Source organism: Silene latifolia, chromosome 3, assembly GCF_048544455.1.
Source record: "Silene latifolia isolate original U9 population chromosome 3, ASM4854445v1, whole genome shotgun sequence".
Lineage (NCBI taxonomy): Eukaryota > Viridiplantae > Streptophyta > Magnoliopsida > Caryophyllales > Caryophyllaceae > Silene > Silene latifolia.
Window position 1 is genome coordinate 29,361,442 of NC_133528.1, and position 12,533 is coordinate 29,373,974.

At 37.9% G+C, this 12,533-nt stretch overlaps 2 protein-coding genes across 2 annotated transcripts; both read left to right on the forward strand.

The window, feature by feature from the left end:
• Positions 1-537: 537 nt before the first annotated feature.
• LOC141648889 (uncharacterized) lies at positions 538-2,242 on the forward strand. The gene is made up of 4 exons (XM_074457597.1): positions 538-573; positions 647-791; positions 855-1,420; positions 1,592-2,242. The coding sequence occupies exons 1-4, from the start codon at positions 538-540 to the stop codon at positions 2,240-2,242; spliced, it is 1,398 nt and encodes a 465-aa protein (XP_074313698.1).
• Positions 2,243-2,510: 268 nt separating this feature from the next.
• LOC141648891 (uncharacterized) lies at positions 2,511-3,764 on the forward strand. The gene has a single exon (XM_074457598.1). The coding sequence runs from the start codon at positions 2,511-2,513 to the stop codon at positions 3,762-3,764; it is 1,254 nt and encodes a 417-aa protein (XP_074313699.1).
• The last annotated feature ends 8,769 nt before the right edge of the window (positions 3,765-12,533 follow it).

Genomic DNA, 12,533 nt, shown 5'->3' on the forward strand with positions numbered 1-12,533 from the left:
GAACTAGATACCCTAATTACTCAATAATCAGGCCGGATCCTTTCAGTGAGAATCCTGCTAAAACAGCAGTGATGTCTGCAAAAAGCCTACTAAGGCCCAACCTGTGAATGCTCCAGTACCTAAAGTTGCACCTCAGCCAAGGAAAATTTGGAGACCTGTGGCTAAACCTCAACAGAATGTGCCAGTGAGACCGGCTCCCAATAGTGTTATTCCACCTGCTACTGGGAGTGTTAGAGTCCCTGCCATCACACCTATTTCTGCTGTTACTAGGATGGTTAGACAAGAGCATCAAACTGGCACACCAGGTCCTGGGACTGTTGGGCCATCATATGCTGCTGTTTTGACCAGTCCTACAAAAAATGTGAATGGGGGACTGTCTGAACCACCTGATATTGTTAATAATGGATAATCTGGGCTGCTAGAACGTACTGGGTATGAATAAGCTCTCTAAACAGTTAGACATTAAAAGATTTTTGCACCACAATAATGTAGGACTTTATGGTTTAGTTGAGCACATAATAAAGGATCGAGATATTAATGGAGTTCTTAGTATTTTGGGTCAGCACTGGCAGGGTATTCATAACAATAATCAGCATCCCGGTGGTAGGGTATGGATTATCTGGATACAACAAATTTTCCATATTAGTTTAGTGCATATGTAAAGCAAATAACAATTAGGGTTAATGAACTCTCTTCTGGTGACACTTTTTTATTCACTGCTGTCTATGGTTCTAATGATGATGAGGAAAGGAAACAGCTTTGGGTGGACTTAATGCATATCAAAGATGGGTGTAATATCCCTTGATGTCTCTGTGGTGACTTTAATAATGTGTTGGACTTCCATGAAAAAATAGGTCGACCTGTCTTATGGGCTGATATAGCAGATTTTAGGGCTTATGTTGAGTATTGTGAAGTTACTGATGTCAAAGGTCAGGGAGCTTTCTTTACATGGAACAACAAGCATGAACCAACTACTCGTGTCTTTTCCAGGATTGACAAATGCTTGGTCAATGATGAGTGGATGAGAAGCTATTCTGAATGTTATGCTTTCTTCCTTCCTGAGGGGCTATTTGACCATAATCCTTGCATTTGTTATAGGATAACTGTGGCACACAGGAAACCCTACTTTAGATACTTCAACATGTGGGGGAGTTATCCTAATTTCAAAGATCTCATTCACTCTTCCTGGAATCAACCTGTCTCTGGCACTCTTATGTACCAAGTGGTCACCAAACTAAGGAATCTTAAGAAGCCATTGAGGGAGCTTAACAGAATTGGGTACTCTGATATTGAGAAAGCAGTGGGGGTGGCCAAAATCAGACTGGACAAATTACAAGAGCAGATGCACAATGATCCTGCTAATCATTTGATAATGGCAGAGGAATTGGAAGCTGCTTCTATTTATAGAGAGCTATGCAAGGCTCATCATAGCTTTCTCAGTCAAAAATCTTAAGTGGCCTGGATCCAAGAGGGTGATGAAAATACTCATTTTTTCCATGCTCAAATTAAAACTAGACAAATCCAAAACAAAATTCTTCAAATTCAGGACTGTGAGGATAACAGTCATTGCAGTCCCCCTGATATTGAACAGGCTTTTTTGAATTATTATGAAGACCTTGTTGGCACTAGTGCAGTCACTTCTGATGTCCACAAAGCTACTGTCAGAACTGGTCCAATGCTTACTGATCAACACAAAGTCACACTGCTCAAGCCTGTGCATCCTGATGAGGTAAAAGCTAGTATTTTTGCCATCCCTGCCACAAAATCCCCTAGACCTGATGGCTTCTCTAGTCAGTTTTATAGGGACTCGTGGGATGTGGTTGGCCCTGATATCACTACTGTTGTTCTTGACTTCTTCAGTACTGGTAAGCTACTGAAGCAAACAAACACTACCGCTCTTACACTTATACCAAAAGTCCATAATCCTACCTCTGTCACTGAATTTCGTCCCATATCTTGTTGTAATATCATCTACAAAAGCATTGCAAAGATTTTATGCACAAGACTGGGAGAGGTATTACCTGACATAATTAGTAGTAATCAAGGGGCTTTCATAAAAGGGAGAAACATTGTTGAGAATGTGCTTATCTGCCAAGACCTTGTGAGAATGTACAATAGGAAAGCTGCTTCCCCAAGATGGCAATCAAAATTGATCTCAGGAAAGCTTATGATACGGTGGAGTGGAAGTTTGTCCACCAAATGGTTGTTGCTATTAAATTTCCCAAGAGGTTTGTTGAACTGATTATGACCTGTGTTACAACACCTTCCTATTCATTGAACATCAATGGAAACTCCTTTGGTTTTTTCTCTGGCAAGAGAGGGTTAAGGCAAGGGGATCCCCTTTCCCCTTTGCTTTTCACCCTTTGTATGGAGTATTTATCTCGTATCTTAAATGTCATTTCTCAGCAATCAAACTTCCAATTCCATCCTCTGTGTAGCCTCTCAAACTTAACCATCTCCTTTTTGCGGATGACCTACTTTTGTTTTGCAAGGGTACTGAAACTTCTATCATGTGGCTGCTGAGGGGTTTTCCTGCCTTTTCTGCTTCTTCAGGATTATGTCTTAATAAAACTAAGACTGACATCTACTTTAATGGTATGCCTGGTACCACTATGGCTAACATTCTTCAAGTCTCTAGTTTCAGGAAAGGGACACTGCCTTTTAGATACCTGGGAGTTCCCATCTCCTCCAAAAAACTGTCCAAGAATGAATGCTCTAAGTTGACTGAGAGAATAGTTGCTAAGATCAGATCCTGGGGCACTAGGCACCTCTCTTATGCAGGGCGTTTAGTGCTAGTTAATTCTGTTCTAACCACTATTCACACTTACTGGGCAAACATTTTCCTGATTCCCAATGGGATCATGAACAAGATTGATTCTATTTGTAGGAACTTCTTATGGAGTGGCAAGGATTCATATGCTAGAGCACCCAATGTGAATTGGAAGACTTGTTGCACTCCTAAAGAAGAGGGAGGGCTTGGTATAAAAAATTTGAAAGAATGGAATAAAGCTTTGCTTGGGAAGTACACTTGGTGGCTAGCTGCTAAGAAGGATCACCTTTGGGTTCGTTGGGTGAACCATGTCTATATGAAATCTGGTGATTGGCATGATTACACTGCACCATTGGATTGCAGTTGGTCATGGAAGAAGATTATCCAAGTTAAAGAGTCCTTCAAAGCAGCTTATGTTGGTAGCCAGTGGTTAAATCAAAATAAACCCTATACTGTGGATGCTGGTTATCAATGGATTAGGTCACCAGCCACGAAAGTTCAATGGCGGTATACTTGCTGGAATTCTCTCAATATCCCTAAAACTTCTTTTATTTATTGGGCCAGCAAACTGGAGCGACTACTGATAAGAGACAGAATTGCTCGCATGGGTTTTGGGCAGGAAACTACTTGCTACCTGTGTGAGGATGGAACAGAGACCCACCACCATTTGTTCTATGAATGTGAGTTCAGCAAGCAGTGTATCAGCATTCTGCAGCAGCGTTTATGTATCAAATTTCCTCCACAATCTTTTGATCAATGGTGTGCATCAGGAAGAGGTAAAAGTAAACTGCAAAGGAAAGTGATTAGTGCTTGTGTGGTAGGCCTTGCTTATGAAATTTGGCATGCAAGGAACATTGCACGTCTTCAGCAGCAGGTGTGCAGGCCTGATATACTTGTGTGCAGGATTGTTACTAATGTTAAGCATCGTTGGAGCAAGAACAATCATAGTACCTTACAGCAGCGTCACAAAGTATGGATGGATAACCTAGGATGAGAGTTTATTTTTTTCCTATTGTTCTTTAAGAGTGTATATGCATACGAACTATCCTATTGTTGTATTCGGTTCATTCTTTTATTAATATACTTACCTTCACCAAAAAAAATCTTATACATTCCATTTCTCCTTACTCCTTATTTATATTTATATTAAATTTCATAATAATGAAAAAAAGGATGCTCAAAACTCAAAAGTCATGAACCTTGATTCATATTTATACTTATATTAAATTTGATAATAATGAAAATGATGCTCAAAAGTCATAACGCATCCTCAATTGTTTATATATTTTTGTTGGAAGGCAAAATTTATGAACCAAAATTTTTCTCATCTCTATTGTTAGTAGAACTAAATGTCTCAATAATCTTCCTATGATTCTATTCCAATTAAGGTAAATGTATTAAGGTTTTAGAATATTAACTAATTTATTTCTTTTTTAGTGCAAGTTCCATTGGTATGAAGTTTTGATCACATTTTTCAACTTCATCGTATTTGTTTTGTTCTCATTTAGGGTCTACCAAGATTTGTGGTGTTGATCTATTCAAAAGTTAACATACTTACATCTCTAATACTTCATTCCTATTACCTCTTTCTTTCTCTATTTAAGAAGAAGTTTAAGTTAATAACGATAATATTATATAAAACAAATTCCACTGTTTTGTTGGTTGATTCGCACTAATTGGTGAGTTACTTTTTTATAGGGACGATTCATTGGAGAAAGAAAACTATATGGAGAAGTAAAATATTAGGATTGTTTAAAGAACTATATATTAAAAACTAAGTGTAAAATTGACGACATCAACGTGAATGAGTAATAGTTTTTTTGTTTTTTTTTTCCAACTGTATTTTTTATTTAGATATTTGTTGACATTTTTCATCATTTTACTTTTGAAAAAATAGCACTCGTTAATTTATCGACTTTGATCATTATGTTAACATATCAATGGCCGTATTTTTAGTACACGATATATCATGAATTATTCATAAGGTAATCTTACTATGTGATTTGATATTTTATAAACTTTCAATTACTAGAAACATTAAAAATATCACACTAAAAACAAAATATCCCATGAAATTCACGGGCAATAAAACTAGTTTTCAAGTAATTAGGACATTAATAGAATTTTTTTTTCCGAAATGGTGCTTAAACACAAATAAATTAACGAAAATTAAAGGGTGTGATTTCAAAGTATTTATCCAAAATGGGTCCACGTCATCACCGAAGGTAGGCTCGGATTCAAATTGTGCACCCGCTGAGCGACCATACCCAAGGTGTTAGTTAATAGGAAGCCAAACTTGGACTTTGTGATATGAAGTCAAGTCGCCCAGGTGGAGAGCGATTTGAGCTCAGATCGTCGTTCTCCTGAGCGACTTGGTCTCAGATCATCATCCTCTTAAATGACTTGGATCTGGGCAGTCTAAGCAGCCAATCCTCCATTTGTCGATAAAGAGTCATCATCAACAAAAACAATAACGTACCAAATCAACATCACCAAGACAACTTGTTGAAACTTGGATTTTAATGGAGATTGAACAAGAGCGACCCAAAAACTTGTTTGATATTGCCTAGAGATTAATCATTTGTGTTTTAATTAAAATAATTGACTGATTTGAGGGGGATTTTGAGGAAAAATCAAGTATGATAATGTTAAGGTGTTAAATTGGTTTTTTTTTTAATTTAAAATTTCGGTATGAACGAAATGAGGAAGGGGGATATTTGGTGTGAATACTGCCAGCCAATTAAGTCGCTCTCCGGAAGAGATATTTGACTTCAAAGTCCCCCTCCGCGTAAGCGACTTGATTTCTTTATGGGAGAGACATTTCATTGCCAGCCAACTAAGTCGCTCTCCGGGAGAGACATTTCATTGCGTGTATGCATATAGTCATGAGGATTGTATGAAAGTAATTCCGCGAGTCGGGATGTGCCTACGACAGTAGAACCTTAAAACGTGAGCACGGAAGCTATATAGAATTGATTAGTTTTATGGGAATTATAATAGTAAGGGAGTGTGATGAAACCCGGAATTTATTAGTCTTGAACCCTTTTATAAGGACTACGAGAGTGCTATCAGGAATGTTGAGCGGTGAACTTTAGGACAAAGTTCTCATTTAGGGGGAATGTGTAGATACCTCGTTTCTGCACCACCCGCCAAACACCCGGTTATGATTGGGCCGCATGTTTGGTACGCGGAACGATTTATGACAGTTCGTAAGTTTATCGTCAAGTGATAGCTCAAATATTTGTGTCTACTCCTAGGTTGTCATCTACGTTCCATTACGGTCGTTCTGACAGTAATTAGAGTTCATTTGGAGTCCAGGTCAAAAACCGCTTCATTTTCCAATAAACCGTTTAAAATGCCGAGTCGGAATGTTCTAGAATATTCCATATATTTATTCCATAAATTAATTTTATATTTTTTGGCAAAATATATCCCGAAAATCTTATTTTAAGGAATAAGGAAGTAGAGATCTACCGCAATTCCATAAAAGAAACGTGAAAATCTTTCTTCCGCAGGAGGAAACCTCTGGGGAAAGGACGCGGCATCTGCTGCGCCTCTTCGAAGGATGGCAGCAACTGCTGCACCTCTTCCCCAGCTCTTTTCTGCGTTTTTTCATATTTTTTCGAGATTTGTTTCCAAAGTTTTAGTCATTCCATAATTCCTCAGTGTGATTAGTATAAATAGGGACCTTCGTTCCTCATATTTTTCACGCGAGTGTCCGCCCTTCTCTTCTCCCTTTGCATTCTAAGACCGTGCTCTAAACTTATTGACATCTACGTGGTTGATCAATCGACCACGTAAGCTCGGATCCTTTTGAGTACCAGTCACGTTGCATGACCGACCAATTTGACCAACTACACCTCAATTAATCAATCAGTTTAATCTAAATCCTCTGACGAGGGCACTTTCTTCATACATTCGAGTCCAACAATCACTAAACATTAACTTAGTTACTCTCGTTTCGTCAAACATGTAAGTTTGAGGGTGTAAATCCCATCTTTTTTTTTATTGTATTTTATTTTTGTATCATTAATGTAAGATTTACGTCAAAAGTATACTTAAAACCGATTTCTAAAACCCTTTTGTTAAACAGTTTTTACGAATTAGCAGTAGGCAGACGTCGAGAAGAAACGCAGCAACTGCCGCGCCTCTTCGAAGAAACACAGCAACTGCTGCGCCTCTTCGAAGAGTCACAGCATCTGCTGCGCCTCTTCCAGAGGCTGCCGCATTTCCAACTTTTCTTCTTCCTCCTCGCCTTTCTGTTAATCCGTTCCCTTTTCCTTTGTTTTATTATTTTCTTCTCTTTTATTCGTATATAATAACTTTGACGCAAATTCATAATAAATATTACGCTTTAATTCGACCTAAATCCCTCATAATCAATATTTGCGGGTTTTCGTCATTAAATCAAACCAGGATTTTGGAGATTCGATTTGTTCATATCGAGTCTCTGGAACTCGACTTTTGTATATGCTTCCGTCAGTTTATCACGTTTGTCTAATTCGTTCCCGTCTCTATCGCTTAACCCTAGTTAATTTGTAATTAATTTGTAATTAGTTTTAATCCGTTTTGTTTCGTTCTACTTCATTTTTATCGCTTTTATGACGAATTCATACGTAAATAATGTGTTAAATCACTTTAATCCGAGTCAATCAATGTCCATAATCAACCATTAAAATTACCAACGAACATTAACAATTCGAAGTTTTAACTTCACAGCCAGAACTCACCTCAGGAACAGTCGCAGTGACCACTGCGCCTCTTCTAAGAGACGCAGCATTGCTGCGCCTATTCCGGATTGAGTTCTGTCTTAGAACTTCCATTCTTGCTTTGACCTAATTCGTTAGTTTACGTATTAATCGGCTATTATCCGCAGTATCACCCTTAATCTGTCCATGTTTTCTAACCTATTTTATTTTCTCCAATTTTTCTCAAATTATCCGTCTTAAATATATTTTTGACGTAGATCAATTAAGTCGTTGTAATTATTGTAATTTTAATTATTGCACTTATTTATTTATTGTATTGGATGATTATTTACTTGTTTTCACATGTAATTAATTCTAAGCCCTACTTCGACATAATTGAATGCTAAATACATGTTCACCGACTTAGTATAATCTCACATGCTAGGATTAATCTGTGGATGTTGCATTGCATGCATATAAATCGACAACATATCGAGTACAAATGATTTCCCTAATCATTAGTAGAGGCCGCTATCGAGGTGTGCGGGATTATGTGTTCATTAAAAGGACTTTCTAATACGTACCCTCACCCCTTACTCCAGATCTCTGTGAACATCCGTGTTTATTGGCATCCACGAGAGTCATTCTAGACATAGAATGCTAAGGGTAACGAGTTCTTGGTGTCTATGTCACTACTTTGTGTCTTGACATGACGCGAGGTATTCGAACGGTTTCCAATTTTCCACAATAAATTGGTGGCGACTCCACAAATGCAAACGCTTGTTTTCCAAGCGCCCCCGTGGGCCTCCCGTGTCCACAGTTTGGCGACCCCGCTGGGGAGTAATACACTTACGTGCTGCCAAGGGTGAAACTTAAACAAGGTTAGGGAATAGTTTATATGAGACAGTTGTCGGTTTTCATTACTCGACCTTCTTAGGCTGTTTTATTCGGCCTTCCTAGGCCCAACCCAACCCATTCGACCAATCGTCCCGTCTGGACGGTCCAAATTCTTATCTGGGCCTAAGGATGGATAACGATTGACGTCAACCATACCGTGATGCTTACTCATGTTTGTATCATGGGTTTTCTGATGTCACTCATATTGGAGCACATTTAGTCCTCGAATTGACCCCGTTCCTATGATTTATAGTGCATATTTGGGTCATTTACTATCTATGGCCTCCCATTTTGCATATACTTTGAAGATTGTCACCTTTGGTAGGAAATGAGTGATAGCCTTGCATTTACATGCCAAATTGGAGCTAAATGGATCGGACCTAATGATCAAGCATCAAAGAGAAGACAAGAACTAGAGGCCTATGTAGATAATATAGTGAACTGGGCAATGACGAAAGGATCCTTGCATCCTCAACAAAATCCCCGCGGATTGTTGAGGAACAAAAAGAATAAAAGCTCTCTGTCCCAGGATCCGAGCGGATTTCCCAGAATTCGGGCGTCTTCAAGCTCCAGGACGAGCGTCTTGATGGCCAAGATGAGCGTCCCAGAACAGCACAATCCGAGCGTCCCTTGGCTAGGACGAGCGTCTTCCAACAGCTAGGACGGGCGTCTCCTCCAAGATCAGATCGGATCACAAGACAGAACCATCCACGCCAGAATCCAAGACGCGCAGACGAGCATATCGAGACGGGACTAGGAAGACGGATATGCTCATCTCCCTAAGAGAGAAGCATTTTCTCAACTTTTGTTAAGGATCTTAATAGTCATTTAAGCCCTTAGTAACCCTAATTTTTGTACTTAATCTTTAGTAAAAATACCCATTTGTACTACTTAGATTAGCATGCCTGGTTTATGCTTTTTTTAATACTTTATTAATTAGATCTTAATCATCTCAAATTAGTGATAGGTTTATCGCGCTAGACAAAAATTAATGTAGTAATAGGGGTCAAACACAAGGAAACAGGAATTACGTCGTGAATTGCTATGGGTAGATTTTTATCAAGGTTGACTACAATTTGGGTTTGGTTTGTTTGGTTGATGATTAATAAAAATGCAATGTAAATAATATGATAAAAGATAGTCTAAAGGGTTCGGGTCACTCATGCAAAGGTAAACATATGAACATGATAAACTTGATACTAATAATTTTGTCAATTGCTTAGGCTTAAAGATACCCACCTTACGGCATTAGTATCAACCATAGACCGGGTCCTAGAAAAACTCTCGTCCATGACTAGGTCATCCTACCACACATGCTTAGTCTAATTCAATTCCGTGCCTCTCGACTTTAGAACGAATGAACAAATTTAATCTACGACTACGACCAATAATCAAAGATTAAGCGTAACAAAGCAAACATGTGATGGAAACAATTGAACAATATTATTATGAACTTATTTAATCATGTTACATATTTGATTTTGCATGGCTCTCCTAGCCTTTAGACTAGGAAATTTAGCTACTCATACTAAAATGTAAATTGCAAACTAAAATTATAAGAAATATTAAGCATGGTTATATGATTTATATTAATTAGATGATATAACATGTGAAAAGATCAATGCTAATGTAGAATGAGATACTTGATTATAATAACTATGTGATAACTAAAACAATAATGTAAATTGTAAACTAGGAATTAGAAATACCTTATAAAGGAGAACTTATATGGAAGAACAATTAACCAAAAGCTTGAATATCAAATGCTTGAACAATAGTTTGTAGTACAAAATGTTGAAAGATTAACTATGGAATGCTTAACAACTTATAAATTGAAATGAAAACTAATGAGAGAAAATATAATGCTTGAGGCTTATTGTAAGTAAACTTGGACGTAAAATTGGATGCCTAAAACCTAGGAATACCTCTCCTATTTATAGGAGAGGAGAAGAAAACGTAAGAAATCAATGAGCATGTAACCCCGATCGGGGTTGGGCGGCCCCGATAGGGGTCGTGTGTTCCTCGGTAAATTGCTTTAATTCTTCTCTTAATTCCTTGGAGAATCCTATGTGGGTGATTAGTTGTGCGATTAATCACCCGGTTAATGCTTGCATTTGGCATCTTAAGATCTTTTGGAATCCCATGCTTTCCCCTTGACTTTTGACTTGCAATTTGGGCTTGACTTGGACATTTGATCACATTGTATTTTGCTAATTGATCCAATAAAATCCCATGCAAAATCCATGCAACTTGAGGCACAAAGTCCATGCAACATCCAATCCTTAGTCCATTTGGTCTTCTTTCCTCTTAGCTTGCAATTTCTAGTACTTTGTAGTCATTTTAGCTCCAAAAAGCTTATTCCCTACAAAATATGTCAAAGCATCCAAAACAACTAGAAATGCAAATATTAGCTATAAAACACTTAAGATAAGTGCTAAAGACATGTAAAATCAAGCTAATATAGGGGGTTAAAATGTATAAAATATGCACTTATCAAACTCCCCCAAGCTAAATCCTTGCTTGTCCTCAAGCAAGAGACCAAATCCCGTCTATTGCTATATCCTAAACAAGCTAAGCATAATGATTAGAAACCCAAAACAACATGGGCAAGGAATAAAGCAAAACACGGATGAGATTTACACGACGGCGTAGCATGGAAAACTTTGAATGAACCTTTAAGCTCTTGCATGATCTTTCGACTTATGGACTCTTACGGTGCACTTAAACTCTTTTTTTATGTGAAAGGACAATTTTTGTGAATGAACACTAAATTATCCTCAAGTTATAACAATGTGCCCGCAATCTAATATGGTAAACATGTCAAAATTAGCAAGTAAACAATCAAATGTAAGCATAATAAAGAAGCCAAATGGGTAGGAAGAAGGCAAATAAACATGGGTGAGAAAGGGGAACAAAAGAGTTATGGTAATGTGGAGCTAAGTCAAGCTAGCAACTACCAAAATGCAAGGATGCTCAATCCCAATTCTAACCCAATTTTGCAACTCAAATCATAAGAAAATTCTCCAAAATATAACAAATAATGCTTGAGAATTTCTCACATCTTTTCTTCTTCTTCTTTTTCTTTTCTTTGCATACTTCTTTTTTTTTTCATGCTTTTTCTCATTCATTCATTTCTTTTCTTTCTTCATTTTTTTCATTCTCATTTTTCCAATTTTTTTCATTTCTTTTTTTCTCTTTTTTTTGAGCATTAAGACCAAGCTCACATGACTTCAGAAACAAAACATATCCCAATGAGCACCCAAACACTATCCAACTAAGCTACTAGCTCAACAAGGGTAGGCAATTTTAATGATGTAGCTAAGGATAAATTTTGTGAAGGGGTCAAAAAGTCTAAAATATCATGTGAATGGCTCCAAAATGCTATAACAAATGAATGCACGCTTACCGAGAGATGACATGAAGACCATACTTGTGCGTTTTGATGTAACACACATTATAAGGAGACACCTACACTCACCTAAGTGAGACCAAATAAAGATGAAATGGCCTTAAAGGAGGTTCTACCTTACCAATTTTGTAGCTTGCCAAAAGTCAAGATCAAGCCTATTCGGTTCATTCTCCATATCCCACCTACTATGTCAAGACATCCCCATATAGCTAATATCCCATCATTAAAGAATAAATCATTAGCAACAAGCTATTATTAGGATAAGCAAAGAGGAAAGTAGGCAACAAGCAAGCACAAAGCAAAAATTTCTCAAAAAAATTTTCAAATTTTATACACTACATGCAAACTACACTATATGCAAATGCAATCCCCCCCCCCCCCCCCAAAGCTAAACATCACATTGTCCTCAATGTGCCAACTATCCAAATCACCCAATCGAACCATAAAAATGGCTCAAAGCACAAAACAAGAAGGACTAGAGGTTATGTTTAATAGGTTGCAAGATCTAAACTAATATGCAAAGTAATTAAAAACTTACTGTGGACATGGCCCACTTGCAAGCCCAGCCGATCTGTGGACATACATCGGTCTTTTGAAAGCCACGCTCGGCGGCGAAAAAATGCTTTCGACCGGATCGTTTTAGATCGGTCAGTTTCGTCTCGGTAAGGGTCTCGAAACGATTAGAGATGTTCGGAGTCGCCACCAAGCATTTATGGGATGCCTGGAACCCGTTCGAAATCCACTTTATACCTCGGTCAAATCGAAGCAC